At 36.4% G+C, this 24,977-nt stretch overlaps 2 protein-coding genes across 2 annotated transcripts; both read right to left on the reverse strand.

Annotated features, from left to right (window-relative positions):
• Window positions 1-2,179: 2,179 nt before the first annotated feature.
• LOC130454778 (olfactory receptor 2AP1-like) lies at window positions 2,180-3,109 on the reverse strand. The gene has a single exon (XM_056800974.1). The coding sequence runs from the start codon at window positions 3,107-3,109 to the stop codon at window positions 2,180-2,182; it is 930 nt and encodes a 309-aa protein (XP_056656952.1).
• Window positions 3,110-8,949: 5,840 nt separating this feature from the next.
• On the reverse strand, window positions 8,950-9,879 carry LOC100015840 (olfactory receptor 2AP1-like). The gene has a single exon (XM_001364031.3). It carries the CDS (start codon window positions 9,877-9,879, stop codon window positions 8,950-8,952), a length of 930 nt encoding a protein of 309 aa, XP_001364068.3.
• Between the last annotated feature and the right edge of the window lie 15,098 nt (window positions 9,880-24,977).

The following is a 24,977-nucleotide window of genomic DNA, read 5'->3' on the forward strand; positions in this document are numbered from 1 at the left end:
AGAATCAGGGTTTCGTCTTTTTATAACTTAGAATTATATATTGCAGATTTTTGTGTTCTCCTCAACAGAGCTTGGTACATTTTCATTATCAAGCTTCCCTTATCCACTGGTTTCTCTCCTGACATCTACAAAATATTACTTAATTTTCTTCATCCTTAAAAACCAACCAAACCAAACCAACCAACCAACCAAACAAACAAACAAAAAAAAACCCAAAACAAAACCAGAACCTTTTCTTGACTCTGCAATCCCCTTGAACTCTTGTCTCATATCTTTTCCCTTTCATTAACCAAATTCCTTAAAAGGGTTAAATATACATGCTAATTATGCTTTATCTCCTTCTTTTTTCAATTTTGACTCCACTCCTTAACTCGATCATTGCCTTCCTTTTCCTGGACAGTATCTCCTCACAGGTTTTTAAGAACCTGATCCACTTCATGCCTGTTTGACCATCCCTTATTAGGGTTCTTTCTGGATCATCTGCTCTTATCCCTTAAGTATTTATGCCCCTAAGGTTCTGTCCAGAGGTCTATTGATCTCTATTCACTTTACTGATGATTTTATCAACTTCTGTGAACTTAATTATTTCTAAACAGGTGCTTTCCACCAAATGTCTAGCCCTATTCAGCACCTGAATTACTGAGGTCTACATAGGACATTCTCAGACTTCTCAAACACAGCCTGTCCAAATAGGTCTACATTATATTATTCTATTATACTTGCCTCTTCTCTAAGCTCCCCACCCTAAGCTGTCCATTTTTATTTAAGCCCTCTAGTATTCTTTTACTTTATAACTTTCGAGTCACACTTTATTGAATAATTTTTATCTCACTCCCTTATATCATTTCTCAATTCTTTTATTTGAGAATTGAAAAAAAAAAACTTCTGTTTTTTTTACAGCATAATACTTATAGTTTTTGACCTCTCCTCTCCATGTCTGAGAGAGTTATCCCAAATAACATATTGTATATTTGTGTGAAGAAAAAAATTAGCACAAATGATATATACATTTAATAAATCTGAAAACACATGTGATATGCACCTGTGGATCTCCACTATCCATAAAAGGGAAGGCTGGTGGAATTCTCTTATATTTCTTCATTTGATTCATGTTTTGACTTTGTAATTTTGTTACATTCACTTTTTTTTTTTGGTGTGTGCTTGTTTTTCCCAGTCTTCTTAGCCCTATCTATACAACCTATTTCATATCTGTTCTATTCTATCCACTCATACATTTTCTGCCCTAGTTCAGGTACTCATCCATTCTATTGTAGACTGTTGCTGTCAATTTCTTTTTTCCCTAATACATCTTCTTGTAGATATTGAATTATTGTTAAGAAAACACAGATCCAAGTAGACATAGGAACTCTTCTTCTTGAATATTTCCATTGGCTTTAGGAGAAAATAAAAAGTCCTTGCCATAGCATTTGAACACTTTTATTCTGCCTCTAATATACCTTTCCAATTTTATTGTATGTCTTATTACTTGTTTTACTATGCTGTTTTCTAGATACATTGACCTGATCTTCTCCTTTTATACTTTTGCACGTGAAGTTCTACATGTCTGGTATGTACTCCTCCCTCATTACTACCTCTGAGAAGTCTCTTTTTTTAAGCATACTTGTCCCATTTTAAAACCTTAATTCTTTAAATTACTTCAAATACCCAGATTTTTTTATGAATGAAATTTTTATTACACATTGAATCTAGAAGCAGATACATAAGTTCTCACACAATTATTTTCCAAAAATGTGCAAAAATTTCTATAATTTTGTTTACAAACCAAAACATATTAAAATCAATGAATTTTGGATATATCTTTTCTGTGGTATGCTCAGTAGAAATGGCACACACCTAGTTTGTAACATAGAACAAATCTGGATTGCAAGTATTAATTTCATGGCACTCTATCACCACAATAAAATTTCTTAAACCCAACATTATACCTAGAATTTATTTATTTATTTAAGCAGATACATTTCCCTATTACAATGTAAATTCCTTGAGAGTACTTTTGTCTTTTCATCACCAGTACCTAGAACAATGCTTTGCATAGAGAAAGCACTTAAAATTTTTGTTGAATGAATTTAAGTCAGGGAGAATATTTTGGCATATCTATTGCTTCAATCACCTTTTTTTTCCTTCTAGTTTTTCATGTAGGCTTGAATTGTGTATCTCATCAATGTTTAATGATCTTTTGGACCAAATTCTTCAAGGCTTGTATCACTTGTTTGTTCCTTAGGGTGTAAATGAAAGGGTTCAGCAGAGGGGTGATGGAAGTTGGGAAAATACTCACTTCCTTTTGGAATGTGAAATCTTCCTTTGCTGAGGGTTTAATATATATGAAAAGACAGCTACCATAGGAGAGAGAAATGACAACCATGTGGGAAGAGCAGGTAGAAAAAGCCTTTTTTCTTTGCTGGACTGAAGGAAACCTCATAATCGTCTGGATAATATTTGAGTAGGAGAAAATCACTAACCCCAAGGTGGTCATCAATGTCACTATGGCTAAGAGAGAATCAACCAGCTCTGCCAGCCCTGTGTCTGAGCAGGATAGCTTCAGAAGAGGACTAGTATCACAATAATAATGATTTATTATATTGGATGAGCAGAAGTCCAGAAGACTAGCCATTAGGACTGCTGGAGAAGCTATCAGGAACCCAGCCAGCCAAGAGCATAAGACTAGCAGGGTGCAGACCCTGTTGCTCATGATAGTTGTGTAATGCAGGGGTTTTTTGATGGCAACATAGAGGTCATAGGACATGGCAGCCAGAAGATAAAACTCTGTGGCTCCTAGAAATATGGCAAAAAAGTACTGAAGGAAGCAGCCAACAAAGCTGATGGTTTTGTTTCCCGTTGAGATGCTCAGTAGGATTCTGGGAGTAAAAATAGTTATGTAGAACATTTCCAAGATGGAAAAATTCCGAAGAAAGAAATACATGGGAGTCTGGAGGTGGGAGTCCAGAACAGTCAGAGTGATAATGGTCAAGTTGCTTATGATGCTGAATATGTAGATGAGAAAGAGAAAGAAAAAAAGTACAATCTTTAACTCAGTGACATCTGTCAGTCCCAGAAGAATGAAATCAGTCAATATGGTGAGATTTTTCATTGTGCTTTTGGCTGGATCTAAAGGCTAAAAGGAGACAAATTGGGTTATTAAATATTAAATAGGGAATATTTAATATGGAATGGCTGGTTTCTCCCAAATTCCTTTGTTCCCATGCCCCCTTTCCCCATAGATCTTTCCAGGAATCTTTCTAAGAAAAATATTGTTAAATTGAATAGCAGACAGCTAAAGGAAGATAATGTGGATAGCAGGAATAAAGGGATAATGCTACAATAGGACTAATTAAATTATTTGACTGGAGTCAGAATTATTAACATTTTTGTGTCATGAATCCTTGAGGCAGTTCGGTAAAGTCTATGAATTCCTGCTCAGAATCATGTTTATCAGTGCACAGAACAAAATATATAATATAGAGGAAATCAATTATGTTGAAATATTGTCACTAGAATAGTTAAAAACAAATAAACAAATAACCTTCAAAATGAAAAATTTCGTGACTACCAGGTTAAGAACCCTCTTTCACCCCTCTAGTGGATAGAAGTAGGAATACTGGCTAATAGAGACAGTATGGCTTTTTTAGGCCAAATGTTAGAACAAACTTCCTAGCCAGAAAGAGGATGAAGTATCACAGGAGTTCATCCTTTCCCTTTCATGGAAGATCCTCTTGTGAAGACTGAATGGCCATGACCATTTGTTGGGCATGTTGTAAGGTTGTCTTTTTTTTTTTTTAAGGTAGAGCCTGTTCCAGGTTGCTTTTGAGATGCTTTGGAATATTGTGAGATTCTTTATTCTGACATTTTATGTGTGATACTCACATCTGATATTTGTTTTTCATTTCCTAATTATATTCTTTTCTATTCTATTCTTTTCCAAGGCTTTCAGATCTCTAGATTTCCTTTGATTCATCCATTTATGGAGTCATATCTTTCTTTAGATTTGTATCTCTTCTTCTTTCATTCCACATTATTAAAGGCATATGTGTGCGAATAAAGACACACACTAACATATATGTATATATGTACATATATATACACAGTAAGTTCTAAAAGTTTTAGAGCAATTTAAAATGCTAATAACTTAAGTAAAGCTATTAATATTGTAATAATAAATAAAACTTAAAGCTATTAATAACTTAAAGCTTTTAAAATTTAAAACTGCATTACAAACCTTGGGACATGTGTATATATGTATGTAAAGTACACATATGTGTGCATGTAATTTTCCATGCCTACCTGTCATAGTTCATCATTTCTTTAAAGGCCACTTCTAGATATCAGAGGAGATTCCTCTACAGGCCTTTCCTACTGACATAATAATAAGCAGTAAATGTTCCTCAGTTTGTTAACTGACTTTGGAACTTCAAACTTTTGTTGCTTTGCTTTCCATGAGCCTTACGGTCTCTGGTCTAAAATAAATGAGCTATTAAGAAATAATTAATTACTCTCTTTGACTAGATACTCAGAATCCAAGAATGAAAGAATCTGAGAGCTGAAAGGGTTTCTTCATTCTCTGATCACTCACTTTGGCTTTTGGTTCCCAGTTGGATCCTATTAGAAATTATTTTATATATTAGCTAATATTTCTATGGTACTTTAAGCTTCACAAATGTTATTTTATTCTTACAAAAACCATGAAAGGTACCCCTATTTTACAGGTAAAAAATTCTAAGGCAATTATAGATGTTAAATGATTTGGTGAAGTCTTGCTAGTAAATGGCTGCGGTTGGATCTATACTCATTCATTCCTGACTCTAGATCCAGCACTGTATCCTGAATATCTCATTAGATTATCATGCCAATGGATTTTCTGTTCTACAGACTCAGAGAACAATGGAACCTAGTAAACAAGGTATATACTCACATGTTTAAAATCCAGATAGATTTATGGAGGTTTTTAATCCCCAGTGCTCTGAGGAGTGAATAAAAGTGAATAATTTATATATTGGTGATAAACTAATATTACATATAATTCTTTTTTCTCTGAGTCCCTTACTAAGTTCTGGACTCTTACCCTCATAAATATCCACCTTTAACAAGGTTTTGCAATAAAGCAACAGAGATCAGCTAAACCCTACCTATTGCAGCCTTGTAAGCAATCATATTTCAGTTCTCCACATTAATACAGCATCAAGTTAGCTGAATGACTGAGAATGCTGTCATTATCTTTGGAGGTGGATTCAATCAAAAAGGAAGAAATGAGGTTGATATAGAGGATGTTCCAAAAGGAATGGTGCTGTGTGACCTCACCAGTCCCGATGGGTTCTCCTTTGCAAGTTCTACATCAATTTGAACCACTTTGGTTTTATCTTCTTCATTCAGTGAGGGCACTGGGGGTTCATCTGAGTGAATCGTCTAAAGGTGCTCTGGGGATGCACATTCTAAAGATGTTGGTGAACATCTTAATTGGCAGCTTTGGAAATAAACTTTGAACAGCAAGAAGGTATAGAGAGACAGAGGAAAAAGGTGCCAGGAGAGCATCAATTAGTCAGAAAGGCAGAAAGCATTTATTAAAGTCTAACTATGAGCTAGGGTTTATGCTAAGGACTCAGAGTACAAAGAAAGGTAAAAAAACGGTCCTGGGCTTTAAGGACCTCATTGATGAAAGGGGGAGATAACATACAAATGATATATTCAATCAAGATATAAACAGGATAATTTGGAGATAATCAACCAAATGAAGGCTTCAAAATTCCATAAGTCTGGAAAAGGCTTCCTGTAGAAGGTGGGATTTTAGCTTGGACTTTAAGGAAGTTGGGAAACCAGGAGGTTGAGGAGAAGTTAAATAGGTAGGAGGAGAGTAGTATTGCAAAATTCTAGAGAGAAGAATGCAATCATTAATGCCAAATATGGCAGAGAGGTGGATACAAGATAGAAAAAAAAAGATCAGTAAACTTGGCAATTAAGAGCTTTAGTAATTTTGGGGAGATCAATTTTTTGAACAATGAGGTCAAAAGTCAGTCTCAACAATATTAAACAAGAGAGCAAGAAGGCAGGTAGTGGAAACAACTATTGAAGAGGGTCTTCTCAAATAGTTTAACCACAAAAGACAGAAGAGAAATGAAACAAGGGTTAGAGAAAATGGATGGATCAGGTGAGGACTCTTTGAGGATGGAGAAGACATGGGCATATTTGTAGACATTATGGGAGCAGCTAGGATACAGGTAGAGACTGAAGAGTGGAGATGATAGAGGAAGCAATATTCCAGAAATAACTGGAGGGAATGGGATCATTTGTGTATTTAGAGGGGTTCACTTTGGCAAAGAGAGAGACTACTTTATTATGTGAGACAAAGATGATGGTAAAATAATGGCAGAAAGCATATAGGTCATGTGAGATATGGAGAAGAAATAACTCTTGGGAAATGATTTCAATATTTTCAGTAAAATATGAGTCAAGATTCCTCGCTGAGAGGGCAAGGGTAGGAGGAATTCATGGGAAGTTTGAAAAGGGATAAAACAGTTTGGAAAAGCCACTGGTGAATGAGATAGTGAGTTAATTTTAGAGGTATAAAGGGTTTACTTTGCAGCACTGAGGACCTAGTTGAAGTTATGTAGCATAAACTTGTAGTGGATTCAGCATGGTTTCATGATTTTCTCCACTTTCATTCGGGTCAGTGAACTGGAACAATAATTGAATAAAAGGAATTAGAAATGGGTTGCAAATTATGTGGTATTTTTAATTATTTCAAATATTTCACTGGAATACAGGCTCATATTTTAAGACCAATATTTTTCTGTGGATATATATATATAAGGATATATGGATGTACTATATATGGATGTACTGTGGAAAAAGTTATTATGGTCTCCAAAGGATAAGTTCTAAGTCACCCAAAGAGCAGTGGAGTGACACACTGTGGGCATAAATAGATGACAGCATATAATCAAGAAAGAATTGTTCAAGAGAAGTGGTGCAAAAGATATATAATATTTTACCTTTGCTAATCCTTAAAACTTTGGAAGACAATATTCATTTCTCTTTCTGAGTTGTCTTACTCTTAAGCCAAGCAAAATATTCATTTCAGCTGTTCTTTATGTGACCAGATTTTAAGTCATCTCAACCACTTGACAGCTAAATTGGTCACCCTCCTCTTATCAAACTTTAGCTTTTCAATCTATATTCCTCCACGGTGTTTGAGGCAGAAAAAACCTTGTTGAATGCCAACTATTTAATTCTCTATATTCAAAAATTCTTTCCTTTAAATCTATTCTCCAGAAGCTGTTAATATGACATTCCTAAAATACAAGTCTGATCATGTCACTCCTTTACTTAGAGTTCAACAGTTCCCTATTGCTTCTAGAATATAAAGGGGAAACATTCTTAATCTAGTCTTTAAAATCCTCCATATTCATTTACATTTGTTATTATTTTGATTTTTCTTTTTCGTGCATTATCAATTTCTTTCTTTTTTCTTTTTAATTCAAATATATTTTATTTTCCCAATTACATTGAATAATAATTTTAAACCTACATTTTCCAAAATTATAAGATCCAAACCATCACCCTCCTTACTCTCACCTTCCTCCCATCACAGATGGTAAGCAATTTGATCTTGGCCATAAATGTATAATCATGCAAAACACACTTCCATTATGAGTCAATGTTTTAAGAGCACATTCATACAAATAGTAGTAGTGATAGTCTCTCAGTGACCGAGAATGACTATTGTCTTTGTGCATTATCATCTATTGATGTACCCTCATGTGGCTTTGGAGTCCAAAGGCTGAGGAGCAGAGTTTGTGGCTCATGGGGCCTGGGATGCCAGTTGTTACAGGAGGTGCGGTTGTGGCCTGGTGTCGGCGTTCGTTCACCTTCAAAGGTGGTGGCGGCATGGTTAATGTGGGTTCGCCGGCTGCTTCTGTCAGAGGCAGCGAGTTCTAGTTGCTTTGGTGTCATGGCAGCCCACTTCAAGTTGGACTTTAGCTGATGCTTGAATCTTTTCTTTGGTCGGTCTTGTTTCCTGAGTCCAGCTGACAGTTCACCATAGAACACTTGTCTTGGTATTTGCTGTGGGTCCATGCGGATGATGTGTCCAGACCATCGTAGCTGGGTTTTGAGGACCAGGACTTTGATGCTGGTGGAGTTGGCTCTGTGGAGGATTTCCTGGTTGGTGATTCGGTCCTGCCATCAGATCCTCATGATTGACTGGAGGGAGCGTTGGTGGAATTGCTTCAACTGCTTCATGTGCTTCCAGAACAGTGTCCATGTCTCGCAACCGTACAGGAACGAGCTGAGGACCACTGCGTTACAAATAAAACAGTAAATACACCGATGCAAAAGATTGTATGCCTTTATCTGTGTCCATCTGATCCAACAATTCTCTTTCTTTGGAGGTAGGTGGCATTTCCCATCAAAAGTCTTTCAGAATTGTCCAAGTTTTCACAGTAGATCATCATACAATATTGATGTTATTTTGCTCAATGTTCTCTGGTTCTCCTTATTTCACTCATACATTATCCATTTCCATCACATTGTCCTTCTAGCAGTTTCCTATACAAGACATCCTGTCTCCATTTTGTGTATGAGTGTTGATAGTCACCTCTATCTGTACTTCCTTTTAATATCTCTAGCATCCATTCAAGTTCAACTCAATTGCCACTTCCTAAATAATGCTTTACTCATTCTTCCCTTTTCCTATGTTAATTCTCTCTCTCTTTTGAAATTATTGTATTTACTTATCTGTATAATATTTTATTTCTGTAATAGAATATAGACATAAACTCTGGGGACAAGGACATGTTTCCTTCTTGTCTTAGTGTACTCAGTGTCTGATATAGCATCTTGTACAAGTTAGAAAAGAATAAATGTTTATTGAATTATTTAAATTTAATTGATCCACTTGTTATAATTATTTTCCATGTAAGCTCAAATTCTATTAATTCATTAGTGACTTGTGATCTTTTGGACTAAGTCCTTGAAAGCTTGAATCACTTGTTTGTTCCTTAGGGTATAAATGAATGGATTTAGGAGGGGAGCAATTGAGGTTTGGAGGATACCTACGCCCTTATGGAAAGTGACATCTTCTTTTGCTGAAGGTTTAATGTACATAAACATGCAGCTGCCATAAGAGAGGGAGATGACTATCATGTGGGAGGAACAAGTAGAAAAGGCCTTTTTCCTTTGTTGAGCAGAAGGAAATCTAAGAATGGTCTGCATGATGTTTGCATAGGAGAGAATCACCAAAGTTAGAGTGACCAGAAGTGTCACAATGGCTAAGAGAGAATCGACTAGCTCTACCAGACCCGTGTCTGAACAGGAGAGCTTCAAAAGTGGAGCAGTGTCACAGTAATAATGATTCATGGTATTGGATGAGCAGAAATTCAGATGACTTGCCATTATAATTGCTGGGGCAGCAATCAGGAACCCAACCAACCAAGAAAAGAAGATGAGCAGGATACAGACTTTGCTGCTCATGATGGTTGTGTAATGTAGGGGCTTGCAGATGGCAACATAGCGATCATAGGACATGGCAGTAAGGAGATAAAACTCAGTGGCCCCTAGGAATATGGCAAAAAAATATTGAATGAAGCAGGCAACGAAGCTTATGGTTTTGCTTCCTGTGGTGATACTGAACAACAGTCTGGGAGTAAAAACAGATGTGAAGAGAATTTCTAAAATGGAAAAATTTCGAAGGAAGAAATACATGGGAGTTTGCAGATGAGAGTCTACCAATGTGAGGATGATGATGATCAGATTGCCCATGATGCTAAACATGTAGGTGAGAAAGAGAAAGAGGAAAATCACAATCTGAAACTCAGAGGCATCTGTCAGGCCCAGTAGGATGAACTCAGTCAATGTAGTAAGGTTTTTCATTTTAACCTTGGCTGGAGCTGAAGTTGCATAAAAGAGAAATCAATGACAGAAGAGGAGAGGTTCAGGTTAAGAGAGTCAGTGGAATAAGCACATGGACATGCATACTTTTGATCATGCTTCCCATAAACTCTTTTTTTTTTTTTTAAGTGCAAAATAGCTTACCTTGAAAGTCCTTTTCAGGACCTCCCTATGCCAACATTTCCCTATGCTTAATTTTAAATAAATCATGATGTGCCAGAGAGCAACCAGAGAAGAATGATCTCAATGGTAGGAATAACAAGAGTCCACATTAACAGGATACTTTGGATTATGTGGGGATGCTTAGTAAGAGAACAGTTTGCGTGACATAATTCAGGAACTGTCTCCAAATATTTGAAGTCATGTCACGTGGAACAGGACTAAACTTGTTTGAGAATAGAGAGAAGAACTAACAACTGGGTATGTGTTTTCAAGAGGTGGATTTCAGTTCAATGCCAAGATAGTGTCTAACAATACTAGTCCACCCAGAGTTGAAAGGCTGCCTCAGGAGATAGTTTCTTCTCTCTAAAACTCTTTACCTAAAGGTTGAATAACCATTAGGTGGGAATGATGTGAAGGGAATTCCTCTGTAGAAAGGGTGGTCCACATTTGAATTCCCTTCCAAATCAGGGATTTGGTACTTCTCTTGATCTACTTCACATCTTTTTAAACATTATTACCCATTTCATATTATGATTTATTTGTCACATTCTGGGATTTATAATTTAAGAAGGACATTGGAAAGATGGAAAGTGTTCAGAAGGAGGAAACCAGGATGGTGAAAGACCTTACTGGTTGAAGGAAGAGGGTATGTATACTTTGCAGGAGAAGACATAGGGGACCATGATATCTCTCTTCAAGTATATGAAGGGCTGTCGTATAATGGAGGGTTTCAGGATATCTGCTTGGCACCAGAGGGCAATTAAAAAAAAAAAGACAAATTTGGATTTAATACTAGAATAAGCTTCTTACCAAACAGACCTCTCCAAAAGTGGAATGGGCTCCCTTAAGAACTGATGGAAGCTCCTTCCTTGGATATCTTTAAGCAGAAGCCAGATGGCTAATTGTCAGGGATAAAAGGGATTCTTTTTGGGTATGAGTTGGTCTAGAGATGATCACCTAGATATCTTCCAACTCTCAAATTCTGATTCATGACTCAGCTCCACTTATCTTTCTTAATCCCTCCATTCCTGCAGGCATTTATTTGTCTCTTTTTCTTCCTTTCTCTTGTGTGTTCTCTGGTGTTTTCCCACATTATATTCATAGGGACCTGTCATTTTCTCCTTTCCCCCCTCTTAGAACCAATGGGAATTCCTCGGCTATAGCTATTGAAGAAGACAGTGAAGGGCACACAGTGATACTTGCAATCTCCCCTCACTCTTCCAGTAAGAATTTTTAGTGAGATCTGAACATTGCTGCATTTCTGCAGGGATTTCAGATCATATGAATCAACACTTTATGCATAGATAAATCACCTCCAATTAACAATTGTCTCTAAATATACTTTAGTTGACCAGCAGGAGATTTTTTAAAAATGGAGGGCATCATAGATTATCACAGTTGGAAGAGATTTCTGTATTTCTCTAGTTCATCTCATAAATCAGTGATGTAGTGCAGTAGACAGAGCACTGTCCTTGGCATCAGAAGGACCAGAATTCAAATCTCACTTCAGATTCTAACTGCATGACCCTGGACAAGCTACTTAACCCTGTTTGCCTCCATTTTCTCATCTGTAAAATGAGCTGGAGAAGAAATTAATAAACCACCTCCGTAACTTTGCCAGGAAAACCTCAATTGGGGTCATGAAGAGTTGGATCCTACAAAAAGTCCAATTCATTTTTGATCAAGAATTCCATCTCAGGGCAGCTGTGTGGCTCAGTGGATTGAGAGCAAGGTGAGAGATGGGATGTGCTATGTTCACATCTGGCCTCAGACACTTCCCAGATGTGTGACTCAGGGCAAGTCACTTGACCCCCATTGCCTAGCCCTTACCACTCTTCTGCCTTGGAACCAATACACAGTATTGATTCCAAGACTGAAGATGAGGATTAAAAAAAAATTTTTTTTCACACCTTCTCACTTCTAAACCTCTTACTCACTCTGCTCTGGGCCAGCTTCCCTTTCCTCCATCTGACGGTGGAAGGAACATATAATCCTTAGTGTCTACTTGAGCAGGAGCAAAGTATTTTGCTTCTTTGCCCCTTGTTTTCTCTTATCTCCTGCAGTGGGGGCCTTTGGGCTTCCCTGACCACTTTTGACTGCCCAAATAATTATTATCTTTCCTTTGATTAAACTGAAATGTGCCCCCTTTACTTTGCTCCTGATTTAGCCCTTTAATGCAACTGTGCTATTGGCAGGGGGCCCTTGTAAGGGGACCCAGAGGAGTATTTCTAAGGAGTGTTTCTTGTTATCTGTTTTGAAGTCTCCCCAATGTAATCTTGCCAGGAAGAGTGTCATTGGCAGTTTAATCTTCTCCATTTCCTGGTATCCTCTTTCTTTTTGCCTTCTCTCTCTTCTGCCTGATACCTGTATCAAGTCTCTCTCTCTCTAATAGAGTACCACCTCAGAGCAGGGAAGGAGGTACACATGTCATTGGGGTAAAACACGTTTTAGCAGAGTGATGGAGCTTCAGGAAATGTTTCCCAGAAGCCAGCAATCTTTTGTCACCTTCATCTTCTCCTGGCTTTGTAGCATCTCCAAAACAAAGAGCACAACACTATCATTTCTTTTCTCCTTTTCCACTCCTTCTGCCTCCCCTCCATCCTTCCTCAACTGCTCAAACTGAAATGTCATTGCTGATTCTTTCTCCATGATTATTACAGCCATTGATCAGATAAACTTGGGCTCTCAGGAAATTTTACTTTCTATTTAGTTGGATATCCTAAGATCTCTGTCCACTCTGGCCATTAGCTCTGGACCTTCAAGCTGCCAACAGAATCTTTCCTTTTACGACCTTACATGCAGATTATTTTCTTGAATTACAGTCACAGAAAGAAAAAGAAAATGTGGGTACTATGGGTTGGTTGAGAGTCAACCTGACAAGCTAAGGACATAAACTCCTAAAAGCCTAATTATATCCATTCAAGTTGTTCATCTCAGATATCTGGTGAGGTAAATCCAAGCTCAGTTCTTGACTTAGAGACAAAGTAGGAGCCCAATGCAACATATTTTAGGTGAATTCCTCACCAAATCCTGCCTCCTCACAATCTCAGAAAAGTATACTGTTATGGCTAAAAAAAAAATTAAAAGAAGATTAGCAACAAGCACAACCTTGCCTAGTCTCCTGCTAACCTTGTGAATATTTATACGTTTTCTGTTCTTCATATTAATACAACATAAGACCCTGAAGAGCAGGTCCTACTGAAATAAAGAAAAGGGGAAAGTAAGAAGGAAAGAGAGGAGACTGGGAAGGTTAGACTATGCCTGTACTTTGTATTCCAGAAGAAAGATGCTGGTGACCTCTCAAGGCGACAGATGGGCTCTTGTGTGGGATCCACAGTAACCAGAAAGACTGAGTTTTATCTGCTCTCTTCACTACAGTCCCTGGGGAATCAGCTGAATGAACAAACAAAGGTACCCTGGAGAGCTTAATGAACTTCCTTTCTTGATAATTTTGGAAACACACCATATCCAGGGTAAGGCAAGTGGATTAGGAGATAAAGGGATTAAGGCACACTGAAAGCATCATGGACAGAATTCCAGACTTGTTCCAATTTCAGTCATCTCATTTGGGAGTGAAATTCTTCTTCTTCCTCTTTTTTCTTTTTTCTTTCTTTCTTTTTAAAATAATCCCTTACCTTCTATCTTAGAATCAATATTGTTTTTTGGTTCCAAGGCAGAAGAGCTTTAAGGGCTAGGCAATGAGGATTAAGTGGTTTGCCCAGGGTCACATACTGGCATTCCATGCCCCATGTGCCACAAACTTTGCACCTCAGTCTTTGGACTTCAAAGCCACATGAGGCTACATCAATAGATGATAATGCACAAAGACAATATTCACTCTTGGCTTCGGAGAGACTACTATACTCCATAGCTAAGAAGTGCTTGAGGCCAGATTTGAACATAGGATCCCTTGTCTCTAGGCCTGACTCTCAATCTACTGAGCCACCCAGTTGCCCTTGAAATTATTGAAGTAATCTTTTAAAAAATACTCTTACCTTTTATCTTAGAATTGATACTAAGTATTGGTTCCAAGGTAGAAGAGCAGAAAGGGCTAAGCAACTGGGGTTGAGTGACTTGCCCAGGGTCACACAACTAGGAAGTGTCTAAGGTAAGATTTGAACCTAGGCTTCCCATCTTCAAGCCTGGATATCTAGCTGCCCCAAATGAAGCAATCTTTAGATGCTCTGTCCTAGGGAACTCTGGAATTTATTAATTTAACATGGTAAGATCTGGAGCTAGAAAGGGATATTCAAGTTTCTCCAGGGTAAACACCTCATTTTTATAGACAAGGAAATTAAAGCTTAGCTGTTTGTGGAGTACCCATATAGGAGTAGAAAATATCTTAATAAGTCAGGATTTGGACTCTGGTCCTCTGATTCCGAATGTAGTACTTTTATTCCTTTACTATAATGGTTGGCGTGCTTGATATGAGCTCTCATGTCCATGCATCTCCATTATACCCAATATAGGAGAAAGTCTGAATTCATGAGGCTATGTTGGGACAAAGGGATCTTGGGCTTGAATGTGAAAGTTATTTCTAGTTAGTCTTCCACATTTTACTCAGTCCTACATTATGGAAGAATCATTAGGTGTCCCATTCGCCTCAGTGTACCCTTAGTATTTCAGGTATGACTATATTTGTGTGAAAAATGTTTTCTAACTGTGTTCATATAGTTGCTGGGTTTGTTTTGGTAGACACACTCTGAGGTATGTTATATTGTCTACAGTTATTTTGAATGGAATTTCCTTTTTGCTCTCTTGTTATTAAACTTTATTGTGGTAAATAGAAATGCTGATGATTTATGTGGCTTTATTTTGTACCCTGCAACTTTGTTAAAGTTATTAATTATTTCTTTCAGTTTTTTTGGTTGATTTTCTGGTATCCTATATGTATACCATTATATCATCTGCAAAGAGTGATAATTTTGTTTCCTCATTGCCTTTGATTTGCCTAATTCCTTTGATTTCTTTTTCTTCTCTTATTGCTATACATTATATTTCTAGTACAATTTTAAATAGTAGTGGTGAAAATGCACATTCTTGCTTCATCTCTGATATTGTTGGGAAGGGTTTCAGTTAGTCTCTTTTGCAGTAATCCTTGTTGATTTTTAAAAAATTAGTGAGTGATAATTTTGTTGATATAATTTGAGTTCTTCTATATACAGTTGGGAAGAGGACTGGAAATGTCTAGGAGGCTGCTGAGTTAAAAGGATAAGAACTTTATTTGAAAATATTAAGGAATCTAGTAGCAATTATTCTTCCACACCAAATGCTAATTTCCCCAATTTCTCAAAATGTTCTAAAAAAAGAAAGCAGAAACAAAAAACCAAATAACCCCACCCTTAAAACAATGATACAGAAGGAATTGTCAGAAGCTGAAACACAAAGCCATTGTATTACAATTATTGACACTTAGAAGTTTTTAGTCTTCAGGTTAAACCACTTTTTAAAAAAGGGTATTTAAAACCTTTTATTTTGTCCTCCAAGCAAAACCATTGTAGGAACTCATATATCACCCATCCTATAAGAATACACTATTTATTCAATAAATCTATATAAAATTATCCCCCCTCCCCACCCATTAATTTACAGGAATGAAACTTATATCTAGGATAACTGTAAAATGACATAGCTGTGTGAACTTGGAAAACTACTCCACCCTAATTAGACATACTTTAGGGAAGATAAAGTTGTAAACTCCTGATTGAACAATGAAGGTACTTAACTCATACTTAACTTAACTCATATAGTGAAGCTAAAACTTAAGCTAAGTCTATTTTTAGATCTAATACAAAAAGGTGTTAAGTACCTATAAAGGTTAAATTAATCATAAAAAGGTCAAGTAATTCACAAAAGGCAAGCTTAACAAAGAATGTGAAGTACTCAAAAGATATAATCTAACCAGAGAAGGTGAGAACTAAAGAGTGGTGAGAACTAAAGAATTGGCAGTCCTGGAGAAAATGTCTACTGTGATTGGTAGATGTGAAAATTTAGAGGAGGAGACATAAGAGTGAAAGGTTTATAAAAGAAGATGAAAAGTTCAGATTGCAACTCAGTTCAGGAGATTGAGTTCAGTGGAGAACTGGAACTCAGCCTGGAGGATTTCCCTCAGACAGCTTCCTGGAGATGGTCTAGTGGTAAGTGATAAGACTGACTCCCTTTCCCTTAGGCTCTGGGAGGCCACGTTGGCCAAGGCCTTTAACTACTGCCTGGCTCAGCCTGAGCCAGAGCAGTTTAAATTAATTCTCTCTCTCTCTCTCTCTCTCTCTCTCTCTCTCTCTCTCTCTCTCTCTCTCTCTCTCTCTCTCTCTCTCTCTCTCTCTCTCTCTCTCTCCCTTTCCATAATTCCTTTTCTCTATATTAATTAAAATAACCATCGTTCCCAGCTGACTTGGGTACTTTATTATTTGGGAATTTTCCCTGGCAGCCAATTATTTAGGTTTCAAGTCACAAAGCTAAATTATCCTTACAGCTGCCTTAATTTTGCTTTGATTTCCTTCTGATAAAATGCCAGTCAAGGTAGGATTTCTTAATAAAAACATTACATCTTGCTGAAATGAAGCATGTTATTTGTTTTTGTAAAGGCATATACAAATCAAATTATATATCTGAAATGAATTTTGTGAGATAAGGCACTGTTGCTCAGAAGATAAAATAAACTAGAGCTTAAAAACCAGCTTGCAATTGCATTATGCTTTCATTCTTTTTAGAGTTTGTAACTTGCTCTTTTCCAAAATACTACGTAAAAAGATGACACTTGGAGCATGCTATAATAATCAACTGGTTGTTGCTTGGTAGAATGGCAATATCATTTAGGAACTTGACTTTGTCATAGATGACTATTTTGATGGCACCCCATTCAAACCTAGAAATAGCACTAAGCTTTTTAGAGACAAAATACAAAATAAATATTGCCAGGTAAAACAATATAGAAAATAGAAACATAATTATGAGTACTCAGGTTGGAAAGTCAGACATTAAATTAATTAATTAATTAAATAAATAAATAAATAAAATTAAATTAGGTTAAAAGTTCAAAGAGCTTAATTAAATTAGATTAAAAGTTCAAAGAGCTTAAAGGGGAAAAGATACACATTTTTCTTTAGCAAGTTTGTAGTGTGCTTGATTAAAATTTTTAGAGCTACATTGGATATGATGAACAACTTCTTTTAAGGGCAAGTTATAATCTTGCTTTAATTTATTATTCTGAGAATGATTATATCACAAATAGAATCTGTCACACCTGTAGGATGTGACAACCTAAAACAAAATATCAATTTAGTTCAGTTAAAAAATTCTGTAGTCTTTTCTTTATTCCCATTAAATAATTCCTTAAAAGTTTTCCTGAATTCTGGGAAGCTTGAATCATGATTTATTGTAGGTAGTTAGCTGTTCTTCTAAATCAAAACAGGAAGCTTGCTCTCTAGTGCTGGAGAGCTAGTCTATTTTTGTTTGTAGTTCAAGAGAGCAAGAAGTTCTTCCTATGCATCTCTGTCACCAAGGCAGCCAAAGATGAAGTTTTCTATTTCCTCCCGAAGATTCACTTAAAGAAGGAAAATTGGTAGCAAAAAAGCAAAAGCTAAGTTTTGTTTCAAATAGGCAAAATGTTTATACCCTATTAGTCAAAGCCATCAATCCATTTGGAGTTCTAACAGATTAAAAAACGAAATTGTAGTACAAGCGATATACAAAATACCAAACAAATAATAAAGAGCTTGATAGGCAGAACTGATGAGACCTATTTTGAAGTCTTAGTCTCAGAAGAAGCCTGCTGCTTCTTGTATATGATTGAATTCAATACAGAATGCTAACACTTCTAAACATATGTCTTGTACATAAACATTTTTTTATAGGTCAAACACCAGAGAAAGACACATACACATCACATTGAACACGTCTGCATATATTTGTCCTTAATCTGTTCAAGGTAGAGAAACAAATAGATATCAAAAGATGAAAAAACTCAGGAGATAGATCAACAGTTGTTGTAAGTTGATTTACAATTTCCATCAAATGTAAAAACATGTCCATGTTGACCAAGACCAGCAAATATTCTGTTATCTATCTTTACTGCCTTAATTTCAACAACATTTTAATAGCAACTAGAGGATTATTTTCCTTGAGATTGGGAAGTTTGGCAGGAGAGAGGCCAAAATGATAAAGAAGCTTGGGATTTTTTCCCGATACCTGAGAAGCTATGCATGTAGAGAGAAAAAGAATTAATTTGTTCTGCTCAGGGTGGGATTCCATTATAGATCCCATTGGAGAATGGAAACCTGTTCTATCTATTTTACTTAGATTGTCAGATTAATTAGTATATTGGTTTAAATTAGATTAAATAGTATATGGGTGGGCAAAATAACTTCCAATAATTGCTTTAATTTTTTCTCCATTGTTTGTGATTTCATTTTTGATACAATTATTTGGTTTTCTTTCTTTTTTCAAAAAATCAAGTTAACTGATAGTTCATCTATTTTATTTATTTTTTTTCATAGGATCAGCTCATTATCTTATTTTTAGCTCAATGGTTTTCTTTCAACTTTATTAATTTCTATTTTGATTTTTAGGATTTCCAATTTGATGTCTAATTGAGGTTTTTAATTTGTTCTTTTTTTGTTTTTTTAGTTGCTTGCCCAATTTATTGATCTATTCTTTGCATTTTATTGATGTAAGCATTGCTTTGACTGTATCCTATAAGTTTTGATAAGCTATCTTCTCATTGTCATTTTCTTTAACAAAATTCTTAATTGTTTCTATGATTTGTTCTTTGACCCATTAATTTTTTTCATTTTAGATCTTTACCTTCCACCTTAGAATCAATACTGTGTATTCATTCCAAGTCAGAAGCATGGCAATGGCTGGACAATAGGGATTTAAGTGATTTTCTCAGGATCATGTAGCTAGGAAGTATCAGAGGTCACATGGGAACCCAGGGCCTACAATTTCTAGATTTGGTTCTCAATCCATTAAGTCACTTAGTTGTCCCTCTCTATTCATTCTTTAAGGTAGTATTTTGTAGTTTCCCAATTGATTTTTATTTGTTTTCTTTTTATCACCCTTTGTTAAATGTAATTTTTATTGCTATGTTATAAAAAGGATGCATTGTTTCTACTATTCTACATTTGGTTGTTAGGTTTTACTGCCCTAAATAACAAATAAAAACTAGTCAATTTTTGTGAAGGTACTGCTTTTTATTGTACTGCTTTGAAAAAGATATATTCTTTTCTATTCCCATTCAGTTTTCTCCAGGGGTCTATCATATCAAACATTTCTAAAGTTCTATTTACTTTATTAAATTCATTCTTGCTTAGTTTTGGATTGATTTTATCTAATATTAAGAAGAGAAAATTGAGGTCCCTGATGTAACCATGAAAATGTGGGTTTCCAAGACTGTGAATTGCCAAAACTGTAAAGGTTTCGGCCTTTAACTTCAAAATTAAGTGGTTGCCATGGGAAAATTCCCAAATCTGAAAATACTCAAGTCAGCTGGGTTTTATGGAAATTTTAATTAATACAAATGAAGGAAATAAGGGAAGAGAGAAAGAGAGAGAGAGAGAGAGAGAGAGAGAGAGAGAGAGAGAGAGAGAGAGAGAGAGAGAGAGAGAGAGAGAGAGAGAGAGAGAGAAAATATTAGAAAGGGCCTAGACCAAATGGCCTAGGTCAGAACCTTAAGGGAGAGTGAGTCAGTCTTTATCACTCACCACAAGACCATCTCCAATGAAGTTGTCTGAGTGGGATCCTCCAGGCTGAGTTCCAGTCCTGAACTGAACTCTGAAACCAAATTGCACTCCGAACTGAATTCAATTGCCTTTTAAAAAGAATTTTCTCTAATGCCACCTCCCCTAATTTTTCACATCTACCAATCATAGTAGACACTTTTTTCCAGGACTGCCCATTCTTAGTTCTCATTACTCTTGAGTTCTCACCTTCTCTGGGTATATTATATCTTCTGAGTATTTCACATCTCTTTTGCTTAGCTTGCCCTTTGTAAGTTGCTTGACCTTTTAGTGATTAATTTAACCTTCATAGGTACTTAGCACCCTTTTGTATTAGATCTAAAAATAGACCACCTAGCTTAGGGTTTTTGCTTCACTATAAGAATAAGTTGGGGATTTTTCATTGTTCAATCAGGAGTTTGCAACTTTATCTTCCCCTAAGGCACTGTCTGAGCAGGGTGGAGTATTGTTAAAAGTTCCCAATACATTCCTGATTAAGTACCTCCATTGTTACAATAGGGGAATAGCTTAACCAAATCTTCTAAGGCAGAGTCTGAGCAGTTTTAAGATTCACACTGACTAGTAACATTTTATCTTCTATTTCCTCTTATAACCCATATAACTTTTTTTTTAATTTGGTTGTATGCTATTTGGTGCATGTATGATTAGTAATGATATTGCTTCATGATAATGTAATGTAGAGATGCAATTTCCTTCCTAATCTCTTTTGATTAATTTTTACTTTTGCTTTGTTTGACATCACGACTCTGATTTTTTTTACTTCAGTTGAAAGCAAAATAGATTCCACTCTAGTCACTTACCTTTACCCTGTGTGTCCCTGCTTTATTTATTTTATTTTTTCTAATTAAAATGTATTTTTTTCCCTACAATCAGAAGTAAAAAAAAGTTTCTAACTTTTTTTTAAGCCTTACTTTCTGTACTGATTCCAAGGCAGAAGAGAGGTAAGAGCTAGGCAATGGGGTCAAGTGGCTTGCCTAGGGTCACATAGCTGGGAGGTGTCTGAGGCTAGATTTGAACCCAGGACCTCCCATTTCTGGTCCTGGCTCTCAATCCACTGAGCCACCCAGCTACCCCCTCTAACATTTTTCAAAGAATGTTGTAACAAGGGAATCACTTTAAAAGACTGATATATATTAATTTAAGGTCGCCAAGGAATTCAGCTATGTAATTCCTAAATGAAAAACTCAAGTCAGCCGTCAGCCTTTTTTGGAGTTTAATTACAATAGGAGCAAGAAAGGAATTAGAGATAGAGAGAGAGAAAAAGGGAGAGAAGGGAATAGGGCTTAAATACCCCTTCTGTTTAGGCTGGGCCAAAAGGCCCAAGCCCTTAGATAGCTGGGGCAAAGAAAAGAGCTCAGTCCCCCTGTGCTCTATTGGCACTATTCAGGTTTAGTCTGTGCTCCTTGTTTTTATCCCTTTTCCTGGAATCAGACACAAACATTAATCACAGTCCTATAATATTTTATCAATAAATGGCAGGTTCCCATAGTTTAAAGCTTTTAGGCATATATTGATATTATAGCAAGAGTATATATATTAACTTGTATTACTGCAGGGAAAAATAATATTAATATTAATTATGTGTACCTTCAGTACAAAAATGAGAAAAAAATCAAGTATTCTGATAAAAAATAAAAGAAAAGAAATAAGAAAAAATAAGAAAAAAATCAGTAATTCAATATATTCTTGAAAAAAAATATCCATTTGTCTATGGATTATTATCTCCAACTCATATGATAAGATAGAGTCACAATTCATATGATAGGATAGAGTCAATCAGTCTCAGCAGAAGATGCTTTCTTCACATGTGAGCAGTGAATCCAAGAGTCTCTTTCTCCAATCTTTATAGATGTTGGAGTAGTTAATAATATTTGGAATGGTCCTTCCCATGAAGGTTCAGTTGCTCCAGTTTGCTTGAAATTCTTGATATAAACTTTATCTCCTGGGTTCAGGTCATGCAGAGAAAAGTCTAATGGTCCAGCTTGTACTGCAGCTCCGGATTCATGAAGTTCACGTAGTTTGTGCTGTAACTCCTGTATATAGGAAGCAATAGTAATATCTCCCCCTAATAGTGATGTATAAGCCGGGGAGAAAGGCTTAGCCTGTATAGGCGGATGTCCAAAAAGCATCTCAAGTGGTGAAATATGTAAGTCTCCTCTAGGCCTGCTTCTAAGATAAAATAGGGCCAGAGGGAGAATTTCAGGCCATTTTAAATGGGTCTCAGTGCATAATTTGCCAATCATAGTCTTAAGTTCTTTATTCATCTTTCCTACTATTTGGAGAGGAGAAAAAAAACTGAAAAAGGTTAATTAATATCAACAAAATCAACACAATCTAAGAAGAATCATCTTTATTATACTGGGAAGTTCCCTGGGCACCCTCCTGAAGGGCACCTCTCTGAGGGTCATTAGTACCTCGAGTATTTTTTGGATGAGCTCCATTTCTCATATATTGTTGTTGTTCATTATCATTATAATTGTCTTTAATTTGAGCATTGTCATTTTCCCAATTCCTATTTCTATAATTCTGGTTTCTAAAGTTCTTATTTCTATATTCATTATAGTTATTTCCATAGTCATTATTATCATTTTTAGAATTCTGGTTTCTATAACCATTATCATCATTTCTATAGTTATTATTTTTAAAACTATTATTAAACTGTGTATTCCTTCCAAACTTCTTAAGAAAGGTTCTACAATCCATCATATTGTGGCCCTTCTTCCCACAGAAGTGGCAAGTAATGGATTGATAATTGGATTTCTGGAGAGGGGCAATTGTCGTTGGTTCATTATCATGCCCACTTTCTAATTTAGTTATCCTATCTATTAAATATCTTATTTTTTTCTTCATTTCCTCCATGTCATCATTATTTTCTTTCTCCTTTTCTTCGTTTCCCTTTAAAACATATATAGCTGTTTTTCGCAATTCTTCAAGGTCCATATCTGACCATCTTGGGCATTGTGTTTTAAAATAATTTTTAATTGCTTTGCAAGAATTGTTTACAAAGATTCTTCTAACTTGTCTTAAACTACTCTCTTTAGTTAAATCCCAATCTAAGTATCTGTCCCCAAACTCGATAATTCTGTCCATAAATCTGGAGGGTGTTTCTTTGTCCTTTTGCTTAATTTTTTCCAGTTCCATCCACTTATCTGTACTGTCTGCACATTCCTTCATAGCCGTGAGATGGCCTCTCTACAACGGTATAGTTGTAGATAATCCTCAGGATTGTTATAGTCCCATTTGGGATCCTGAGATGGCCAATGTGCTGCATTACGCCCCCGGGTTTTGTTGACATGAGCAATTATTTTATTTTTTTCACGTTCACTTAAAAAAGCCTGGAGTAAGCTCTCAACGTCCTTATAAGACGGATTATACTGAAAAAATATGTCTCCCATCTTTTTTTGTTACTAGAAAAGGATCTTGTTCATATGTGGGGATATTTCGTGTAAATTCATTTATTTCTTGGGGAGTAAACGGTATCCTATGTCTTAAAGTCACCACATCCCCATTCCGTCCTATTTCAGGTACTTCTCTTAGAGGAAACAGGCCTCTAGTTGAATTTTGTACCTGTGGGTCAGTTTGACAAGGACAGGTTTCTCTAGGAGGACAAGATCTCCCTTGCATTGGAATTTGGTTTTCTGTAGGAGAAGGAACATGAGAAGCTGGGATTGCAGGGGAAGGGTTTTGGGGATTAAATTCAGACAAGATTTGCACTACACGAGAGAAGCAGTCTGTTAACTGGGCTATAGGGAAGGTGTTTTCCATCTCTATTTCAGGGAAGGAAATTTCCTCATTCAAAGGTTCAGAAACAGGTCTGTTTCTGGTAGAGTGGTTGTTTGCCAATTGATCCTGTAAGAAACTTTTTAGATCTTCTAATTGGGCTTGCATTTTATCCTCAATTTTTCTTATTTTATCATCTCTAAATATAGTATTGAGGATTACAAAAATGACAGTACCTATTAATATAAAAATTTGGAGGTATCCTTCATTCCTCAATGCCCCTACTTCTTCAGCTGCCATATAATTGTCAAAGAATGTAGTACTCATTTTTATATGTATATTTTGTAATTTCACAAAACACGTGGGGAGCAGGGCAAAGCAACAAACTTTCCACAGGTTTTTTTTTTTTAATCCAGGAAGTTGTTCCTTAAGGGAAAGGATATTTAGAAACAGCTCTTCCAGCCAGGAGTTTAGAGTCCTGTTGCTGAGATTTAAAACAGCTGTTTTCTGTCTATCAGAGTCACACAGCTGGGAAGTATCTGAGGTCCAATTTGAACCCAGGACCTTCTGCCTCTAGGGCTGGCTCTCAATCCGCTGAGCTACCCAGCTGTCCCTTAAGATTAAAGGGAAGAAAAAGAAAAAAACTGCTGATTCCAATTTAACTTAAGGAGAAAAGAGAAAAAGTTTTTTATACTCACGTGTTCTAGCAGCTGTGTCTTTAAGCCAAGTTTTTTGTTAAAAAAAAAAGAGGGACTAAGTGGTGAGACGGTATAGTAAAAAAGGCAAGGAATTTCAAAAGTTATTTGAGAGGATTCTTTAGACTCCCGTGTGGTCAGCCACAATGTAACAAGGGAATCACTTTAAAAGACTGATATATATTAATTTAAGGTCGCCAAGGAATTCAGCTATGTAATTCCTAAATGAAAAACTCAAGTCAGCCGTCAGCCTTTTTTGGAGTTTAATTACAATAGGAGCAAGAAAGGAATTAGAGATAGAGAGAGAGAAAAAGGGAGAGAAGGGAATAGGGCTTAAATACCCCTTCTGTTTAGGCTGGGCCAAAAGGCCCAAGCCCTTAGATAGCTGGGGCAAAGAAAAGAGCTCAGTCCCTATCACTCACGTGACCAAAATGGAGAAACAGTCTCAGAGGCCCCCACCTTCAGCTTCCTTCAGAGCAAGCTTCTCCGAGTCCACCACAATCACCCCGACCTAACTCCTCAACTCCCCCTCAAGTCTCCAGACCCTCCTATCTATAAGGAAACCATCCAAGTTCCTCCTCTCAGTTCTCCCATCTACCAATCACTGTTCATCAATTTCCCTGTGCCAATGGAGGCTCTAGCTTAACCCAGGACCGCCCAGAGGTTTCTGGCTTTTGCACATGTCTGTTGAAGGTCATATTTTCAAATGATTAAATCTTTGATCTAGGCTGCAGCCCTTACTCAATCCTGTTAGGACTGAATAGGG

Source organism: Monodelphis domestica, chromosome 5, assembly GCF_027887165.1.
Source record: "Monodelphis domestica isolate mMonDom1 chromosome 5, mMonDom1.pri, whole genome shotgun sequence".
Classification (NCBI taxonomy): domain Eukaryota; kingdom Metazoa; phylum Chordata; class Mammalia; order Didelphimorphia; family Didelphidae; genus Monodelphis; species Monodelphis domestica.

Excerpts from the sequence above, each read along its gene's own strand:
- LOC130454778 (XM_056800974.1), bottom strand. The coding sequence starts at position 3,109 with ATGAAAAATCTCACCATATTGACTGATTTCATTCTTCTGGGACTGACA.
- LOC100015840 (XM_001364031.3), bottom strand. The coding sequence starts at position 9,879 with ATGAAAAACCTTACTACATTGACTGAGTTCATCCTACTGGGCCTGACA.